This window comes from Candoia aspera, chromosome 8 (genome assembly GCF_035149785.1).
Source record: "Candoia aspera isolate rCanAsp1 chromosome 8, rCanAsp1.hap2, whole genome shotgun sequence".
Taxonomy (NCBI): domain Eukaryota; kingdom Metazoa; phylum Chordata; class Lepidosauria; order Squamata; family Boidae; genus Candoia; species Candoia aspera.
In genome coordinates, this window is record NC_086160.1 from 39,640,782 (window position 1) to 39,662,674 (window position 21,893).

Genomic DNA, 21,893 nt, shown 5'->3' on the forward strand with positions numbered 1-21,893 from the left:
ATAAAGAAAGATACAAAGGTGTCTTTCCATTTAGCGCCTTGAAGTACTGATTTCCCTACTGCTCATGATGGAAACTATCTATCTTACCTCTTCCAGATGTTTTGGCTGTCAGCAACACCAGCCAGCATGACCAAGGGTGAATGATGTTGGGTGCAGGTAATCCTCAACTTACAACCATTTGTTTAATGAGTGCTCAAAGTTTTGATGGTGCTTGAAAAAATGACTTGTGATGGGTCCTCGCATTTATGACCATTGCTGCATCCCTGTGGTCACATGATCGAAATTTGGGCACTTGGCAACTGGCATGTATTTATGATAGTTGCAGCATCCCAGGGTCATGTGATCATCATTTGCGACCTTCCCAGGGGACTTCCGACAAGCAAAGTCAATGGGGAACCCAGATTCCCTTAATGACCACATGCTTCACTTAATGACCACAGTGATTCACTTAACAACTGTGACAAAAAGGTCATAAAATCAAGCACAACTCATTTAATGACCACATCACTTAGCAATGGAAGTTTCAGTTGCAACTGTGGTCATAAGTCAAGGACTATCTGTATTGTAGTCACCAGTGACTGAGGGTGCCGAGTGAGTTGGCCATAGTTTATCAGCAGTCTTAGAAATCTATGTGCATAACAGCCCTATGCATGTTTACTGAGAAGTAAATGCCACTAAATTCAGCAAGTTTATACTAAAGTAATTATGCATGTTCTTGCAGTCCTGTCAAGCTATAGCAGCTAGAGCTATCAAATTCTGAAAAAATGGCTAGTTTATCATCATGCTAACCCACAAGAGTTAACTATAATTTGTTGAATAAATCACACAAACCTGAGATACTATTACCTGAGTGAAGTTGATTCTGTAGTTGAGATTTATATGCACTCTTTGGGTTCCACTAAGAACATACCCTGTTTCATGCAGAAGTGTGCTTACAGTACTTTAATATAAAATCACAACTGATGAAGAGTCCTAAGAAATTCAAAAGGGTGCAACTATTTTAAAAATCCCACTGACTTAATGTACATGTTGCTTCTGTAGATTTGGGATTTTTTTCTTCTCATAGCTAAGATAATTTAGGACTTGGAAAATAACTGAATTTAGCTGTTCATCAACAGGATTTTGCCAAGAAGAATTTTGCATCACCTTTGCTGGGATTCTATTATTTGCTGATTTATTTCCACATAAACATCTCTATTATTTATGTAATCCTATCTACTTTGGCTTTGATTAAACTACAATGCTAGTTACAAAGTCAAATCATGTCCGATCCTGTAAATATGAGGACTGCTTAGTTTAATTTCAGTTTTCATGAGCCAAGGGACCTGTGGATTTACAGATCCCTTGGGTGATAAAAACTGAAATAAAACTAAGCAGTCCTCATATTTACAGGATGGCGACAACAGTTAAAATTTATCTTTTCAAAAGATGGGGGACTTGCTATCACTTGCTTGTTCCTTTTTCTTAGAGAGCCCTGGAAGAGCTACCTAAGGGACCGTCTCATCCCCGTTACATCAACCCGCCCCATCTGGTCATGCAGCGAGGGCATGCTACGGACCCATCTGCAAGAGAATTCCATCTGGCCGGGTCCAGGAGGTGGGCCTTCTCTGCAGCAGCTCCCGCCCTTTGGAACATCCTTCCCCCAGAAGTGAGGTTGGCCTCCTCTCTTCTGGACTTCAGGAAATGGCTGAAGACTTGGTTTTCTCACCATGCCTGGAGTGGGGAGAGGAAGAGCCACTCTTGGGGCTGGTTGGTTCCCTGGTCCTGCCAGGACCGGTTCCGGTCCCCTTTGGGTGGAATTAGATCTGCCATCACTTGGATTTTATTATATTTTATATAATATAATTGATACTATTCTGATTTTATTGTATTTTATACTGCTTTATTGTGAACCGCCCAGGGTCCCCCGAGTGGGATAAATAATATAAAAATATGACAAATAAATAAAGAAATAACCTCATGCTGACTTTCACACAACATAAATTGAAGAGCTTTGGAAGGAACATAAATTCATAACAATTATATTTAGAGAGAGAGAGAGAGAGAGAACCAAGTTCCCAAAATTTTCCTGTCCCACCTTCTGTCTCCTGGACACAACTATCTTTCCAATGATATATTTTACCATTTTTACACTAACTTTCTCCAGCCTGATATGTGCTTCCCCATTCCATGCAGGAACAGAAGAATCAATAAAATGAAGGAGATATGCTTTGGTTTTATATTTGGTGGCAGGTCACCAACTTGCTATGAGAATATATAAAACTGTGTTCCAGATCATGAGATGCCGTTCACTAGAATTACCTAAAACACAATGATTGTAAGCTATAATGAATACCTATCCACCAAGGTAGCTGAAACTAAGCCTTCAGCCTTCCTGAACAAAGTATTCTCCAGATGTGCTGGTGGGGAATTGTTAGAGTTGAAGTCCAACATATTTGAAGGGCACCACGTTGGGAAGGCTGATACAAACAGTATTAACTTGAGTATTCAGAGGGCAATTTCATGACACTCATTTACCAAGAGTCTTGAACAAGAAATATCTTTGAGGTTAATGTTTTATAGAAAAAATCTTCCCTCAGTGTCAGCCTCAAATAGCCAAAATCCAAAATGCCAGCTGCCTCAGTATAGCCAACCATTTGGAAACTTGTTACTCTACTCTAGCTGCAGTCGGATTATACATGAGTACTACTTTTGTAGGAAAGAAAGGATATAAATTTAAACAGTATATGATTCAATTGTTCCCATGTAGGTGCAGTGAACCTGACCATGCCTACTTTGGAGTAGATACTCATAGATTTAATAATAATAATAAATAATAATTTATTACATTTATATGTCTCCTGACTCCAGAGACTCTGGGTGGTTTCAGTAACTGTTATCAGTTCCCACTTTCAGACTGATCTCTCTCTCACGCACACCAATATATACACAGACACTTTTGCTTCCTAATGTTAGCTAACTTACTGTGGTGGATGAGGTTTGTGTACTCTGGTAGGAGAGGAGGGGGTGACCCGGCCCCGTGTAGATTCATCCAATCCTTTATTTCCAAAAGCAGCAGCATAGGAGGTGGAGCAGTCCACATATTCCTGGGTGTGCTGTAACCAGGTTTTGCCTGCGTGGCATTTGATCTTTTCAAAAGCTTCAGGAGAAAGAGGGCTGAATGGCACAGGCAACCTGGGTGCCAAAAACAGATACGTGGCCATGAGAAGTCTCAATTCAAAGCCAATGGCAATTTCACACAACTTTTGGCACGTCTTTCCATGCTCCTGCCAATAACCTCTTACGGACTGATCTACAAAATCCTGCAAAGAGGAGGAAAGGGGAAACCACAGCCTTGCTCTTGTTCATAAATGTTGCTAAGCGACAGCTTGAGAAATCACAAGCATTGTGAACAGCATCAAAAGAAAGGCAAAAAGGCAGGGAAGGTTGAAGGGCTAGTCTATATTTTGCTTGTTCGCTTGAGAGTAAGTCCCATCATGTTAAATAGGACTGTCACCATTCCAGTTCCATTATTTGCTAACCTAGTTCATAAATTACACTAAACCACACTTCGAGAATTGTTTGTTGAATAAATCACAAGTAGCTGAATTCATACAATACATAAAAGTTCATAAAAGTGCAGTTGCTCGATCCATACATCACTCTAATTCAAAACCCAACAAACTACATTATGGAGTAACATGGTCTCCTACCACAAAAACAGGGAAAAAATTAGGATCAGACATGACCAATTACAAGTCCAAACTGGCTCTATGCTGTGGCAATAAGGCCAGAAAAGCATCACTACTTCTGTCATAACTGTGGCTGTGATGTGCTGTCCAGCAACCTTGTTTAAGGTGACTCATCCTTTTGCATCCCTAGAGACTGCTGACTTGTTTGGAAGCTTTTTAAAGATAAAGCACTCATATTTACATAGAGCTTGGCACCTCTTGGACAGAATCTGGTGATTGGGATGACATCATTTGGGATGCGTTTGACCCATTGGATGCCAAGGATGTGGAGAACATCTACTACAACATGAGTAGTAGACTCCTGCCCCTCCTGGCCTATTCAAGTCTTGTATGAAGCCTGAGCTTGTGACTAAAACTGCATTAGTTTTTCTTGTGGATGACCTGTGATGGAGCCTTGATGGTCTTGTTATCTCTCTCAGTGGCTTTGGTCTCCTTCTGGACATTTATATTATTTTATAGTGTTTCTGTTCCTTCTTAAGTGCAAAACTAATGTTTTCAGGAACTAGTGGCTTATGTGCTCCAAAATGGTGTTCAGATTGGAACATGACTGGAACCAATGCATCTAGCCACTGGCTCTTATGTCCAGAATATTTTTCCACTAGCCCAAATGTGCTAGATTATAATTGTTAACACCCAAGAGCATAATCCAGAGCATACGGAATAATCCAGTTTGGTGAACACCAGTTATCTGAAAGTTATTTATAAGGCACAAAAGCCTTCTCCCTTTCTGGAGATGAGAAGAAATCTCTGCAAGAACAGAGATGTTGCAACAAGATCAGGTCTTAACTCCGTTGCCAAACCACCTTGGCAACATTATCTTACATACATATATTTCATTTTTAATGCCTGCTTCCTGACAGTACATGTATCTGCTTCCTTTCTTCAGCCATTTAACCTTAAATGTTCTGAGTGTTTTGATATAGGAAACAACAGAAATACAATACAAGCTTCTTATTCCTTGTTTTTGTCTTAGTGCTACAAAAGTAGATGGGATGGTTGTCTATGCTGAATGATATTTATTAACCAATACATAGAAAAATGATCATGGGGTTGATCTGAAAAAAAAGTTAAGTATTTTTTTAAAAAAAAATCTCATAGGCAACAATTAAATATGCTGTTTGTGGCTAACATACAAATAACCAGCCATAGAACTGAGTGAGCTAAGAAACGATAATGGCTTAATTTCAATAACACAGCCTGTAAATCATGTAACAGCAGAAATGCGCTGCTGTGGTTATTGACCTGAAGCACCTTCCTAATGCATATGCCTGCATACTGAATACTTTTTTTGCATCTGGCCTTGCGTGTAAAGCTGAACGAGCTATGTAGTTTTTATATTTTTATACTTGACATCTAAGCACTACAGCAACATTACCTGTAACGGATGTGTAAAATTAACTTTTGAACTTAATGATTTGCCTCAACAGGATTTAACAAAATGCATAGGGAAAAAATCATTACATTTCAACCCATGAATTTCAACTTCCCATAGCAAAGAGTTGAAAATCAACAGACAGCGATCCTTTTCTTAAGCTGGGTCTCAGACACATGAATTCGTGACTTTCCCTTTCTCATACCTGCCTCCCCTTCTCAACTACCTCCAGCCAAGAGTAGCAGGGATCCAGTTTGTACCCCTTGTTTTATGAATAATGCACTCTCCAAGTGTTCATGGTAGAATTTTAAAAAGCCACATGCAAGAAGTAGTAACACTCAAACATGCATGAAGATGTGTTGAGATACAATTTGTCAGGATAACTGGCAAGAACCATGCTGAACCGGATTTGCACTCTAGTTTCTTGATTGTTCCTACCATATACAGAATCTTGCCTGACTAAAGGTTCCCAAAGTGATCTAAGGGAAAAATACTCCTGGAACTCTAAGGCGGGGCCAGCCTAACTTTCTTAGTCAGCCTCTCAATGCTCTCAACGTTGTGAGAATGTTTATCTCCCTGGAATGTGCTCTCTCCTCCCTCAGCTCCGAGATCCATCACACAACTTCAGAATATCTGGAAATTGTCATTTTCAGTTTGGAACATGTTGCTCATTCTTATTATTGCTTGTAATTGATCAAACTTTGAGAGTTTTAAAAACATAACATATAACAAAAATATATTTTTCTCTACAACATTTAAGATACAGAACTGAGCAAATTCAAGATACTACCATAGGAGTCCATAAAACATGGCTTTTGCAGATTATCCTTTCTAGTTTCTCTTTTCCCCACTCCCCGCATTTGGGGCTGCTTTTTAGCAGGGTATGTTATCTGATTGAGAGCCAGTTTAGTGTAGTGGTTAAGACATCAGGCTAGAAAGTGGGAGACCGTGAGTTCTAGTCCCACCTTAGGCACAAAGCCAGCTGGGTGACCTTGGGCCAGTCACTCACTCTCAGCCCTAGGAAACAGGCAATGGCAAACCACTTCTGAAATCTTGCCAAGAAAACTGCAGGGATTAGTCCAGGCAGTTGCCAGGAGTCAACACTGACTTGAAGGCACATACACACACAAAAAGCTATCTGATTACATCTTTTAAAATGTGCTTGATTGTATGACTTTTATGCAAAAGAGAATGATCTGCAACAAAATTGCCCCAGCATTATTTTAAAATTAAACATAAAACATTTTCAAGCAACATTTGTGTCACTTTTATTTTTTTGTCTGAGAGTTTATTCTTATTTTTATTTAGTTAAGCCTTGTTTATTTTAACAAAGCACATAAAATGCAGAAAAACACACAAAGCAGGAGAAATATCTATTTACTACATAACCTTTTAGAAAGAGAAGCTGAGTAGATGGTAGCTCTACAGAAAAAAAGGAAGCAATATGTAGAAGGGGCATGCATATTAAAGGCCATTAAACTTGTATTACAGGAAGGAATTCATTATGAAGGAGCAGCGTAGATTAGATATACAGGGAGAAACTTCCTAGTAAGAGCAACAGTAACAATGCTGCAGCCAAACTGGGGTAGTTGTCTCAAGCTGCTGAATTGTACAGAAAAATCAGCCTGTAGAATTTGCTAAATACAATTCAAAAGTAGCAACATCAATGTTAAGGTAAAATTTAGTGTGTTCCTGATATCCCCGTTATGCTGTTCCACAAAGTTGTATCATTGGTTTCTTTTTTTTACAATTAAGCTTAGTTACCGTCTCTTGAAACTGATCAACTAGTATTTCAAATAAAGTGTGACAGACATAGCCCCATAGGAGTGTAAGAGGACCAACACACATACATCTTATATAGTCTGATTGTATTGATGTTTTCTGTTCTCAGACCTGTTGTGGTCAGTGTAACCTGTTCTTTGTATCTGTGCAGAAGATAGCGACCTTAGTGTTAAATAAAATGGCATGCATTCAGTGTCAGAAATAACTCTGCCAACAGTTTGTGATATGACAAACTTACCTAATTCATGTATAAAGTATATGTGTAGCTCCATGGATTGAGATCACAATGATGCAGAGGTAATTATGCTTCATCAACTTATATGAACAAGTCATGACCAAGATGTTCCTGGTCTAATTCAGTTCCACAATACTGCAATGTGGCAACTGCAATGCATTTACTTTTTATGTCGCATGGGGAAAGACTTCAACCATCTTTAAAACCCAGTAATGCAGTGATGCTGTATAAATAAAATTCGTTAACGACTTAGTGTATAAATCAGTTCAATTCAACATGTAATGCAGCTTAATGTACAATGTACTGTATCTCTGGGGTACTCTGCAGATTAAATAGAAACTGAAACTACAACAGTTCCTCAAAGGCACCAGCACATTGTAATAACTGCATGCCTATAAATGTAGTGTACCTAAATATGCTGATTTAAGTTTATAATACATTCACGTTATCAGATTAAGTAAACTAATTCAGGGACAGAAAACAGGTGAATGCAGTGGTGAGGGATGTCTTCTACCAGCTGAAGCTTATTTATCAGTTTCACAGTTTCTTGAATAGGGCTGACCAAAACTCTGTGATCCATGCTCTGGTCACCTCCCACCTAATGTGCTTTATATGGGATGCCTCTGAAGGGAACTTGGAAGCTACAGTAGATCCAGGATGCAGTAGTCAGGCTTCTGCTAGGTATCCCTTATTGGGGCCAGTGACACCAGTCCTGCCTCAGCTTCATGGGCTACAAACTGTTTTCCAAACCAAATTTAGTCTGCTTGTTTTAACATAGAAATCCCCACACAACTCAAGACTTGTCTATCTAAAAGAACAAGTCTCCTGTATTACAAACAAGGAGCTCTGTTCATCAGCTAAGGGCCTGCGGGGTGATGGCCAGGAAGGAGGCCCAGCAGAAATCAACTAGGTCCAGGGCCTTCTCTGTGACAGCTCCAGTGTTATGGAATTCTCTCTCTGATTAATGATTTTTGCCTTTCTGCAGTTTTCATGGCAATTTGAAAGCTTATTTTTATAAACTGGCATTTCCGTTCTGAGGGCCACTTTATATTATGCACTGATAGTTGTTTTAATACTGTGGTATAAGGTTTTATTGTTATTTATGTTTGCTAAAGATTTTATTGTTGCAAATCAAGATAGGCATTGCTGGAAATGTACAGGTACAAATTTGATAATAAAGAAGTTCATAGCTCAGACAATTTTTTTAAAAATGGTATCATTTATCATTTATTTTATATCATCAGGTCACATACAGAACAGAATCAGGATTTCTCTTTAAAAGCCCTGAGCAGTAGGTCTGCAGCTAGCCCAGGAGATAGGATCCCACCAACAACCTTTTCTTCCAGAAGAGGAATCTGATCCTTCACTTCTGAGTGATGCCGGAAATGGTCCAGCATGCTTTCTTGGATTACGTTCCACATCCACACTTTTTGCTGTCTCCTGCGTTTGGCAAGCAACTCACCACTTGTAAGCATGACCTCCTGGAATTCTGTCATCTTATCCCATACATCCGAAATGCCTTCTCCAGTTTTGGCAGAGATCCGCATTACCTATTAGATTGGGAAGATAACTCTACTTACTGAGCAATTTAATTACCTTTGGAGATGATTTGGAGAGAATTTACCTGATCCAAATTAACACTATCTATTAAGGGGCAATTATTTATTAAAATATTTCACCTAGGTCACAGGGTGAAATACAAACCAAACAACTATCAACCAATACTAAACATCAGGGCTGTACAAATCCTTTTGAATTCAAACTATGTGGAATCTGAAAACTTTGTTCTGAGTTTGGAATTCAATCCAGCTATTTTAAATTTAAAGTGGGCTGTTTTGAGCAGTTTGGAAGTGTTAAAGCAACCCATTTCAAATGGAAACAGGACATGCAGAATTTGAAATGGTTTAACTTCCAAAAAAAATTGGCTGCCCCTAAAAACACATTTAAAATATGTAATATTAATAGGACAAGTGATATATATTCTGATATCTCTACACAGTTTATCAATTTATATCTAGGTTTAATTCAAGATGTTGATTTTTCAAGGTGAGCCCCACTTGGGTGATACAATGAGTACTTATTGCCTCCTAACTGCAGTCTTATACTTACCTTCTTTTGGATTTACCCCACTAAAATGGATGAGATGCATTTTTAGTAGATATATCTAGAACTGCACTGTAAGTTATCAAATTCCTTGAAGAAGTTCAGATGATATTTTCTCACCCCTTATTTAATCTACTGACTTTTTGGAAGGTGACATGTTGATCCTTTGTTTGAATGATCTGTTATTACTCCTGATTTTAAGTTTGTCCACTTTATAGTTTTAGATGTGTATGTTTTATAGTTTTACACAAGAACTTACAGCTTAATATAAAAGTTAACATTACAGTTAAAACACCTTGGAAAGAAAGACATCATTTTATAGATTCAGCTTGTAATTAGATGTGATACTAAAATATTAATGCTCGGACTGTTAGATAATTTTTAATATTAAACGAATACAGTAGCCATTAGAAGTACACAGGATAATTATAATCCCAGGAGACAGATTTTATATACATATGTGTATGTCCCATACTTAACACCTCTCTCAAACATAAAACAGTAAAATAATGAATTGCACTTGGGAGAAATAGTATTTGGGTTATTTTATTTCTATTATAAACTACCTTGGGGGAGATATATGGTTCACTAATTATCACATTTGATAAGTATATCAAATGACAAATATAAATACATATGACAATTATCTACATATTCTTCATACATTCCCCAAACAATTTTAACATACTCACTTTTGGTCTCCAAACCTTTGAACGCTTATGAAGCAATTTCAAAGCACTGACGTATTCTGCTTGAATTCTCCGTGCTGGCACAATGAGGTCTCCATCTGCTTTGGTTATAACAACAAGATCTGCCATCTCGATGATACCTCGTTTGATACCCTGAAAAATAAAAATGAGATGTAGTAACCAGAAAATATTTTTTAAAGAACCTCTTCATTTTTATATAGAGTTCAAAAAGATAACCACTAATTTCTAACAATTACATTCTGGAGGGCGAATGCAAATGGTTAAATGGTTTATCTAATGTAAAAAAAAACCCCCTGCATATTCACATTTGCAAGATTACAAAAGAGAAACTAGTGTTACCCTTTGAAAACTGTACCAGAACTGGATATAGCCAAAACTTTTGTCATACACATAAATAACTCAGATGCATTTCTATAAAAATCAGAATTAGTGCTGCTAATCCTCACATGGTATATTTATTTCAAATATTTTAGATTATGCATTTAATCAGGGCTCAGGACAATATACTAATAAAAATATGAACTACAAAAAACTGTTCAAAACTACCTGTTTAATATGCTAAATACTATACTATTTTTTATTTTTGTTTTTATTCTTCTTGTCCTTTGTTTGATTTCTGATTACCTATATTGTATTTTATTGTTGTTACACTCTGAGCTGCCCAGAGTCACCTGGAGTCGGCCAGCACCTAAACTGAGTAATTCAAATTAAATTATATAAAACCAATAATTAAACATATATAAAAGTACCAATTATTATTAAAGGAGTTGTTTTAAGGGCAAATAGGAATATCAAAAAACACAAAATTATTATTAGAAATAATGAACTATTGCCCACTTCAAGTTGTATTCTCCTGGGAAATGTACAATGGTGAAAATTACAAAATCCTGACTTAAAACTAGCAAGGGTTGGTAAAATGGACCACTACTTGTCATTTCTGGTAGACCAGCTTGAAATGAGCTAGTACTGAATAGTTCTTACAGGTATGATTTTGTTCAACTCAGATTTTCATCAAATGCAGTCTCAGTACCTGTAACTCATCACCTCCCGCTGGTGGCAGCAGCAATACAAACATATCAACCATATCAGCAACAGCAAACTCCGACTGCCCCACTCCTGAGAACGAAGAGCAGAAGTGGACTGTTCAGGTTCAAAACTTAAATTGCAAATATAGAGAGACTCTCTCCCTGAAGAGACTTGCATGCAGACTGAATACTATCCTGGGGACTGATGAAATACTGTTGGTACTTCATGCCTGCTCCTAATAGCATATTACTAAAGAGTTGCTGGTTTTAAATTGTACAAGAAACTTCAGCACTTTCCTTGTTCAACCACCTTCAGCACAGGTGGGCAGTATTTTTGGCTAGTGGGCACGCTTCTATTTTTGCAGCTTCTGGGGGCTGCAGGCAGTTTAGCAATGATATTGGTCAAGGGCCAATGTTTTTAGTTATTACTTACATTAAAAGAAAGCTAGATAGATAAACTAAACCCACCAATAATTATCAAATGTACTTTAGCCTTTTTTCCCCTCTCCAAGACAGCCAATATGCTATGGTGGTTAAGGTGCTGGACTTGAAATGAGGAGACCCAGATTCTAGTCCTCCTTAAGGCACAGAAGCCAGCTGGTGACCTTGGGCCAGTCACTCCTATAAGGTCAAATCAACACTAGGCTCTGTTACAAGCCAGCTGAAAAACACACACACTCACATCATGCTCTGATAGCTTTGCTGTGTGAACTAGGCAAGCATGGTGCAAAACAATTGGACCCTGCAACAAGAACAACATTTTCGGGGGGGGGGGGGTTTCCAAAAAAGAATGCAAAATTTTTAAAAAATCTATTTCGCTGAATTTTTATGGTGTAATTTGGATGATCATGGTGGCCACAAAATCAGCTGGAGGAATACATGCAGCCCCTGGGCTACTCACCTTGAGCTACAGAGCATGATGCCTAAAACTGACAAGGACTTTCACTGACCTACTGTTTCAACAAGAACAATATCATAGCCTCCTCCTTCACACAGCAAAATGGCTTCATTTGTAGTCCGTGTTACACCACCCAATGTTCCTCTGGTTGGAGATGGTCTGATGTAAGCATTCATATCTCTTGACAACTCAGGCATTCGTGTTTTATCACCCAAGAGTGAGCCTTAAGCATTAGACAAAGGAAAGATCAGCCATTCATGTAAAAGAGGTTTTTGCCCAAGACAACAAAGACTTATTTTTCCAAAACAACTAGGCTACAAATATGGCTACCTGTGAAAGGGGCAAATGACAAAATGTACACTGTGCTGCAAGCTCCACCTCTTTCACACTTCCATCATGATATCACACACTAGTACATAGGGGTAGAGCTTGCTCTGTGATGTCATAATACACGTTTTGTCATTTTGCAGCTTACTGTGGAAATCTCTTGCAGATGAAAGTCCTTGGACAAGAAATGCTTATATAAGATGTTTTCACCACACATGGGAAATACATCTACTAAGTTTTAGGCATTTTTCCAGCACCTTATCCTAATCAATAAATGTGTAGGAATTTTATCAGAAGGCACGCAACTGCAGAAGAGAAGAGCACTTACTACAGTTCCTACTGTAATGTTTCTTTCATTAGTAATACTAGCCAATGTAATACTGTTGAATAATCTTATATCTATCTTCTGTAAAGACACTTCTATTGAGCTTTCAGGATAAAACAAATTATACTTTCAATAAAAATAATGGAACAATCATATGCATACCTAGAAGCCAATCCCACTATTTTTAATAAAAATTCCTCCCATTAACTATGTATTGGCTATATCAAATTTCTATATTCATTACAAAAAGAACATACTCATTACATTACAAAAAGAACATTTGCAGACATACTCACCACCAGTAGTACTAGAGGAAGGATCTACTGCCAGGACAGACACTTTGTGTTCTCTCTCAGTCAGCATTTTCCCAAAACATTCAATGAATGTTGATTTTCCAGCTCCAGGAGGGCCAGATAATCCTAAGGGGCAGCAGCAGCAGCATCATCATCATCATCATCATCAACATCATCATCTAAATTTGATTGCACATTGTATTAGAAAAACGGTGAACACAACAATCAAGCTAAAACATTTCAGGTATGCAGGCAATGTATTTGCTACATTCCATGATCGGTTTTTAACCACAGGTCTTTCTCCAAAGTTACACATTAATTTATAGTTTTTCAATTTACATACATCCAGCAACCTTTATGCAGCCTAGATTATGCTGCTCTATTGTTGTTGTTGTTATTGTCAAGGGTTGCTAGGGTATGGCTGTGAGGCAATCATGTTACCAGAGGAGAAGGGGCTAGTTTTTCAGCCTTCCCTTCAGCATTTTAGGTTTTTCACTACTGGAGATTCAACTCAACTTAGATTTCTTTATATCTTAAAAATAAAGAGTAAAATTGCTCCATTGTTACTTAGTAATTTGCACGCCCCTTCACTCAAAGGCGCCCCTTCGTGCCAAGGCACACCCCTTCCTGGAGAAGCCACTTGCAGTTTGTGCAAAGGGGCATGAACGGGTGTGCCTTCATGTGAAGGGGCGCTTTTGAGTGTAGGGTTGTGCTTTTGCTGACTTTGTGTAAAGCTTTTGTTTGTTTGTTTGTTTGTTTGGGGGGTGAGAGTCAGCAGAGTCAAGTTAGGCATTTTCCAAATTTTTGACACACTGAGCCTAAAAGGTTTGCCATCACTGGCCTAGCTGCTGTGAGGCAATCCCTGAGAGGCAAGCTTCACAATACATTCAGCAATTCAATAGTATTAAACTTACATCATACAATAATCAACTTTTTAAACTTTAGAGTTAAATAAACTGTTACCATAGCAACAGGCAAGTAAGGATACTTCAAATCAGAATAGCAGTAACTGCACAAACAAGAGAGAACTGACCCACTCTAAAGGCAAGTGGCTTTCCTTTATTTAACCGTTCTTGTTCTCGGTGGTGGGATAATACCTTCTGGAGAAGAACTTGGGCAACTTCCTTTTTCCTGCTATGTGTTGACTCTATCAGAGTAATGGCTTCTGCCAAACAGGCCCTGTGACCTTGGATCAGTCCACCGTACAGCTTGTTCAGAAGTCTTTGCTCCTTGTCAGAGAGCTCACATGTATGCTGTTCTGCTGCTGCTGGGTACCCCAGCCCAGATTTCAACCCCTTTGAAAACACCATCCTCCGTGAACAAAAGGATTGTAGCAAATGAACTCGTTGGCCATATGGAAAAGTAAATCCATAGCTAGATTTCCAGCAGAAATTTTTCCAAGTAGGCTTCCTAAGGTTCTTAAGAAGCTGGTGGAGGGGAAACCGCAACAGCCTTGATGATGTATTCATTTTGTTTCAAGCCAGAAAAGCCTATTTTTAAACAGCCTAATAACAAAAGAAAAACATAGGTTTTCACATTTCCTTTTCTTATATCCTTAATTCTACCACCATCACAACTCTGTGAAGTAGTCAGGTGATTAATCCAAAGTGCTCACTGAATTTGAATGGCTAAGAGTAGACTTCAGCCTCAGTCTCCTCAGTCCTACTTCAACCATAAGATGAATACCAGAAGACTCTTCATAGCAGACGTCTTCATTTAATTCCTTTTACCATTTTTGTCAACCCAGAACCCCTGGATTTGAAATCCTTAAATTCAATCTGCAGATCTTCCAAACCATGTTGATTACTAAATTGTTAATATTTAAGACAAATTAGTTGAGATTTTGTTTCTAACAGGCATAAGAAAAAAGAAAATTAATACAAGGGAAAGTTATATATCATTTTCTACATAAGAGGATCAACATCTTCTGTTAAAAATATGTCACTGTCCCTGTTCATTTGAAATGGAAAAGTTGGCCATCTCATCAGTCTTAAATATTTTCAGTACTTTGCCACAATGGGTCATTGTGATTATGCTCCACAAGCAAGTTCTTGTTTCCAGAATGAATGGTCTACAGCAGGGTTTCTCAACCAGGGTTCCGTGGAATTCTAAGGTTCTGCAAGAGATCACTAGGGGTTCCCTGGGAGATCACGATTTATTTTAAAAAATTATTTCAAATTTGGGCAATTTCACATTAAAGAGGTAAGTTTCATTCTTTATTTTTAGTTTAAGACCACTGCTAATGCATATATGCAGGCCTACACATGAAACAAATGTAATAATTTTGTAACTTCCGGCCTATATTTGAACCTGAATGTGCAGGGGTTCCCCAAGGCCTGAAAAATATTTGAAGGGTTTCTCCAGGGTCAAAAGGTTGAGAAAGGCTGGTCTACAGTCTGGTGCTTTTCAGATACATGGAGCTATAAATTCCAAGATTCCCAGCCAGTAATACTGTTTGACCATGCTATCTAAGAAATCTGAGAGAAAGTTGCAGTCATACATCTGGAGGACATCAGAAATATAGATTAAATGTAAAAACCAAATAGACGTTCCAATATTCTGTTTTGATAATTGAATTTCTATAATGAATCAAGACTACTTTATATATATATAAAGAGGCACAGTAAGCCAAAAGCATTTTCTCTTACCTATCAGAAAATACTGTAGTCCAAAATACTTATTTAGAAGACATTAACTAAATCAATAGAACATATATTTGAACAGATGTTATGGTGAATATTGCAAAAGTAATATGAAATCAAACATGCAAACATTTATCAGCTAACCAAGCATATAACAACCTTATTTTACAGAACACATTAAGGATGTAAAATTTAATGAATGAACTTCAAACATAAAATTAGATTACTGGAAACTTAGCTACATAGCCTTAGACCTAAATACACACATACAACTATTTAAAATTTACTACTGAACATGCAGCTCTAGAAATAGACTAAAATTTAAATGTCGACATCCTACTTAGAAAAAATGTGTGTCAACACCTGTAATTCTACTGAGTTGAAAAAAGCAGGATTTCAGCATTAAAGGGCACAACAAAAAAAACACTGCTTTTTGAACACAAAATGAATTAATCCTAAAATATTTTTTCAACGGACAAGTATTCATATTTTAATTTGAATAAATACTACGGTCCATCATCATTCATTATAGCTTAATTCTATTTTAGAGAGAAATATGTGGGAGATTTCTACATACACAGGCTATGTCCAGACAACTGTGTGAACCCACAAGTAGCTGAATTCACATATCATGGTAAACCATAAACGAGCAAACTCGTTGTAGCTCAACACTTCATGTGAGAACCCAGCCAAAGTTCAATCTGCATTAAAATCCAGGTGGCGTTCCACTAATACATTCAACCTATGCCGAAGATTATTTGCTTCCCAAACATAAGGAAACAACTAAGAGCTGTTCTCCTCTGCTCACACGGAACGAAGATCACCTCTGCCCGACACCCCAACCAGAGCAGCTGAATCCTAGGCAGATATTCGCCTTGCAGACACACGTACGCACCATATAGAAACGACCTTGTCCCGAGTCTCACATCCACGCTATACCCGTACTAAAATTCATTCCACTCTTCCTCCTGTCCTTTAACAATCTATTGGACTGCGCCTGCGCGTCGGTCTGACCGATGGAGCGCGGCTTCCACGCAAGCGCAAGCAAACACATCACTCTCATTGGCGTTTGCGGCAGGCGATGAGGAAGTCTTAGAGGACAGTTCTTTTGTCTGCGGACCACACTTCCCGGACTAGGAATGTGTGTTTGGGTGTTGTATTCTTAATCTTTAACCACTCCTTCTTAGAGTGGGAGTGATTCATGGCCAGGAAAGCTTCCGGTTCCCAATAATTACGTGCACGCGTGCGTTTGTGTAAGAGAGAGTTTACCGGGTGAGTGGGAGGCAGGGAAGAGAGGCTTAACCGGGAGGTTTTCTTCTCTCTGGGGAACTTGCGGTCCTGCTTGGAACCGAGCAAATTGGTTGGACTCCGAGGTTAAGCAGTGTTGGGGCTAGTTAGTATTAATCTGAGAAACTATCCGGGAATATCAGAGGTATAAGCTAGAGTGGGAAGTCATTTTTTAAAGCCCCATTTTAAAAGATGACGAATAAGAAGCAGAAGCCAGCCATTTCGAAGAAGGCCGCGGCAAACCATCTTGGCATTGTTACCTCCCAAAATTGTACGGACGTGCCCCTAAAGTCACCAGGAGCGGAGTTCGACTTCCAGCAGACTTGACTTGAATCCTCTGCACGCAGACACGCGGCGCTCTCTTGCTTCTGGAGAAAGCGGCACAGGATTGCTCCAGCCTTTCTCCTCCCACTCTGCAGTAGGCTGGAAAGGGAGAGGGCAATTTTTGCGATTAGAGAGAGTGAGAGAACAGCTAAGAGCCAGGAGCGATGCGGAAGGGGAGATAATCAGAAGACCCACACGCACACATACATAAAATTCAGGGCAATGTCCATTTATGTTCTGTTACCGTTCATTTCTTCCAGATCTTCAGTTTCCATTCCTACCTAGCACTTGAAGTCTACCGTGTAGCTGGGAATTTTGAGAACCGTACTCCAGCATTTTTGAGGAAGGCTTGTCATACATTGCTGTAAACCCGGGGTTCCTAAACTTTTTGCCATCACACCTCCCTTTAGTGTAATATGAATGTACACCCCTCCCCTAAAAACCCAAACACCAAAATGAACACAAATGAACAATGAAAACAATACAATGAACCTTTGGGAAAGGTGGATTGTTAACAATGTAACTAAAAAGTTCTCCACACCTCCCCTGGACTTGGTCTGCACCTCCCCAAGGGAGGTACACCTCACAGTTTGGGAAACCCTGCTGTAAACAATAATGGATTTGTTTTGTTCAATGTTTTGAGTGAATCCAGCCTTTTCCCAATGCTACAACTTTACAGCCTTCCTGGTCTGATGCACTGGGAGCTGCAAATCCTAGAATTCTGTCGCCTTGATCAAAGGTCATGTTGGCTGAGAATAGTGGGAGTTGGACGCTGGGTGCCTCTGGCAGTTGCCAATTTGAGGAGTGAACCAGATAATCAGTATGCTAACAAAGACTTACCTTTGTATAATTGATTGTAATTATGCCTATTTTTAAAGTAATTATTCTACATTTTGTTGAAGACAGGACAGAAATCTACATCCCACATCTACAGGCACTTTTCCTTTTCTTCCCACATCTTAATACTTGCTCATACTTATGAAAGGTAATGTGCTGAACCATAAGGTATGATTTGCAACCTAGTGTCTCTAAACCAGAATCACATTATATAGTTTTGGTTTGCATCTTATGAGAACATAGCCACTGAGGTTTGTCAATGGTGAATTGATGGATTAATGTTTTCTGTGAAACAGCCAACATTTTAGGTAAATCATATGGAATTTATGGGGCTTTTTTCACAATTGCAGTTTTATATCATCTTTGTGTATCCATACTTACATGACCATCCTACTATAATTATATTCAGCATAGTCCACTTAATATTCTGCCTCTCTCAAACCCCATTTGTAGTTATTCCATTTTAAAATCCTGCAAATGGAGGTGACTTACGCTGCAGTCCACCGTACTTGTACTCAGAACAAATAATTCTTAGAAAAAAGTACCATATGGTTCAGTAAGTTTTAGTTAAATATCCTGCAGTGTTTGTAGATTAACCAATTGGTTACCAAGCAAGCACGCTGGAAGGATACACATAGTTGCAGAGTGCATTTTTTGGTCTAAAAGTAGTATTCATTCTTGCCACTTGATGGTGCTTAAAAGCAATTGACATTTTCACCTGTAGAAGAGATAATCTTTATGCAGTGAAAAGGCAGAACTTGCCCGCTGTACTATTGTATGTACAGTAATGTTAAATGAAGGTGGTTAATAGCATAATTGCTTCTTTTAGCCAAAAGTAACAGTGATTACTATGTGTTGTTTTCATGTGAATTGGCTGGGGTTCTTATGTTTATTTCATTATGTTGTTATAAACTTCCTTACATCATTATAATTTTCAGAGCTTTCATGATGCTCCCTTTTTTGCATACATAACAGCTACTGGATTTAAGCAATTAAATTCCACATTCCATTTAAAGATTTTGATTAGATTTACGTGTTATGCTAAACCATTGCTTGTAGAGCAAACCATGCCTTGATAGGGCTTATGGATTTAAAAGAATTCTAAGAACACATTTGTCACTACTGGATAGCTTCTACTGTGTCTATCCCTTTTTGGACTATAATTTTATTTATTTATTTATTGAACTAAAACGTCAAAGCAAAAACTAAAACATAGTTAACATTTGGGATGTTGTGTGTTATGGACATATACTATGGCTGGCATGATAGACATGATTAGTTACAAAGCACCTACTTACTATTTATTTAAATATGTAAGGCCACCCAACCCTGTTGCAACTCTAGGCAGCACCGAGTATTAAAACCCTTTAAAATAAAAACATAACAGATGTCTGGAAAATAATCCAATCTCTAAACAGAGCCATACAACACCCAAGAGGCCCATCACCCGCCCAAGGCCTGGGGGAAGACTCCATTTTTAAGGGCTCCTCTCAGCTGCACAGCTTTTCAGTAAATGCCTTTTAAAAGGTCAGGACCCAGAAACACTGCTGGACATAAGATTATTCTTGAGACTGGTCTTTTGTTTTGCGGCATGCTAATGTCCCATTTAATTCTTAAAAATTAAAAATCTTTTTTAAAATCTGAAAAAAGAAACATAAAATTAAGTGGGGCATGAAGCCTCCTGGATTCCAAGAAGTACCCATGAGCATATTGATGTGTACTAGTGCTACACCTGAGACCTGAGTAGAATGATTTACAGAAATAAAGGTTTCCAAAGGGGGAAGGGGAAAAAACACCTTCTTTGCTGCTTTACCATGTATTTACAAAACAATCATTTTGATTCTCTGTACTCCCTATGCTACTGTATAGCGATTTTTTAACACATTACTGCTAACGAGTGGATTTAAGTTACCTAGTGACAGCTTGTCAGGCATGGTACATCTCAAATTTATGGAGGCACCTGGCAGTTGTACTCTGCTTATTTGCTATGAATCTATAAAGTACACATGTATGGAAATACCTGCAATTGTTTCCTGTAATGTCCTAACCCAAGGAGGCATAATTTTAATAGGATAAGGTTCTCCAACACAGCATCAATTCCCACAAATACCACCTTCTTCCCCCCCAGGCTTCTAACCCCACCTGAACCCCACCTGACATTAAAAATGATGTTTTAATTATAAAAATGGGAAGCTGGCACATTGCAAAGTGTTTACTTCCATTGTTTTTCCAATAATGCATCTGAGGCCCATAAGCATTTTAGAAAACAAAAGGGATGGGGAGACACAGCCCAGTTCTTTGGGTCTGCCCAGCTGATCTGAAAAATAACCATAAGCAGGAGTAGGGAGTATGCTGCAGGAAGAAGGCATAGATAGTATTCTGATAATTTTGCTTCTTGTAATTAGGCATGTCACTCATGGTAACCATTTTTCTGTTATGTTGTAGGGGATATAACATTTAGCCTGTCAGAATCAAAGGCCTGACTTCCTCTCTTCCATCCACTCCCCCTTCCACAACAAAAGACAGACTCTTATAATACCAGACAAGAAAAGCATCCTTAATTTTTTTTTTTTTTTTTTGCTTCTGGAAGATTATAATCCAACTTGACAATTGATTGAAATGGAGCCAAGTGAACAAAAGGAAGTCATTCTCCATAGGATGGGTCAACGGTTAATACAATTAACTATTGTGATTTCTTGAAGGCTAAGAAGAACCATTTCACAGGCATGAACATTTAATCTTAAACTGGCAATCACAAAAGTGTTTGGGGCTGGTGGGTGGGCAGAATGTTAACAATGGAATTAAAAAAGGGAAGACCTGTAAGCAGCAGCTACAGACACTTAAAGCTTAAACATGAAGAATAAGCAATGACAATTCATAAACACAAGAACTGGTAATAAGATTGTTAATGTGTTTAGGTAAATTATCACCTGTAATGGGACAGGAAGGCCTTGTCTCTATTCAAATCCAAAAGAACAGACACAAATAGTAATTAAACTATTCCTGGCTAGCAGCTCTTTTTGAAATTCTTGTGTAAAGAATGGAAACTTTTAAGCATCTTTAAGGTGAGTAAAATGTGCTTTTTAGTCTAGGGCAGGATTTCTCAACCAGGGTTCCGTGGAACTTTAGGGTTCTGTGAGAGGTCACTAGGGGATCCTGGGAAATCACAATTTATTTAAAAAAACATTTCAAATTCGGGCAACTTCACATGAAAGAGGTAAGTTTTATTCTTTATTTTTAGTTTAAAAACATTGTTAATGCATATATACAGGCCTACACAGGAAATGAATATAATTATTTTGAAACTTCTGGCCTATATTTGAGCCTGAATGTGCAGGGGTTCCCCGAGGCCTGAAAAATATTTCAAGGGTTCCTCCAGGGTCAAAAGGTTGAGAAAGGCTGGTCTAGGAGCACCAGTCCCTTGTATCTTCAACTGAGATATTGATAGTGAGAGGTAGCATCTACGAAAATGGATGGTTTTAAAATAAAATTGTGTCCATGACTTTGAAAATATTGTAGTATTGTTGATAGTAAACGGGACATAAAAATGTATGCATAGGTATGCTTTTCTTCATTTCAGCTGGTGGCTGACCTTGTCTGGGATTGGAAGTTCAGGCCTGATAAGCATTTGGACAGGAGACCCTGAGGGAACACCAGGGCTACAGATTAGATTTGTAATTTTTTTTTTTTAGAAAAAGCGAATAAAGCAACAGACTTCCATATTCTCAACAGACTTTCATTCTCAAGAAAACTGCTTGAATGTTACCAGAACTTGAGTCTGACTCAAAGGAGACTTGAACCTTTTTATGCTTCCCTTTACATTTTTGAATCTAGCTACCTTGTCTATGGTTACTGTGAATGGTTTGCACATTACACTACATTTACCAGCCCTTTATAAAATAAAGCAGAAGTGTCTGGGTTTGTACAATCTATTATCCCAAAAAACAAAGTTTATCAATCAAATGGCTTGATGTAGATACTTTGCCAGAACCATACTTAACA

At 38.3% G+C, this 21,893-nt stretch overlaps 1 protein-coding gene across 3 annotated transcripts; it reads right to left on the bottom strand.

Moving 5' to 3' along the window:
- Positions 1-8,322: 8,322 nt before the first annotated feature.
- On the bottom strand, positions 8,323-16,432 carry MMAA (metabolism of cobalamin associated A). Of its 3 annotated transcripts, XM_063309982.1 has the most exons (7): positions 16,339-16,354; positions 13,835-14,306; positions 12,805-12,927; positions 11,909-12,079; positions 10,964-11,049; positions 9,916-10,065; positions 8,323-8,670 (listed from the first exon to the last, which is right to left on the bottom strand). In XM_063309982.1, the coding sequence occupies exons 2-7, from the start codon at positions 14,268-14,270 to the stop codon at positions 8,383-8,385; spliced, it is 1,254 nt and encodes a 417-aa protein (XP_063166052.1). In that variant the 5' UTR covers positions 14,271-14,306; positions 16,339-16,354; the 3' UTR covers positions 8,323-8,382. The 3 variants fall into 3 exon arrangements, with proteins under 3 accessions (XP_063166052.1, XP_063166053.1, XP_063166054.1); XM_063309983.1 differs by lacking the exons at positions 13,835-14,306; positions 16,339-16,354 and adding an exon at positions 16,383-16,432 and having other exon boundaries at positions 8,324-8,670; XM_063309984.1 differs by lacking the exon at positions 16,339-16,354 and having other exon boundaries at positions 8,324-8,670; positions 13,899-13,987.
- Positions 16,433-21,893: the final 5,461 nt, after the last annotated feature.

Coding starts and splice junctions, on each gene's coding strand:
- MMAA (XM_063309982.1), bottom strand. CDS start 14,270: ATGAATACATCATCAAGGCTGTTGCGGTTTCCCCTCCACCAGCTTCTT. Junction 12,928..13,834: donor GCCACTTGCCTTTAGAGTGG/GTCAGTTCTCTC, acceptor GCTGCCCCTTAG/GATTATCTGGCCCTCCTGGA. Junction 11,050..11,908: donor TGTTCTTGTTGAAACAGTAG/GTCAGTGAAAGT, acceptor CTTCGTTCTCAG/GAGTGGGGCAGTCGGAGTTT.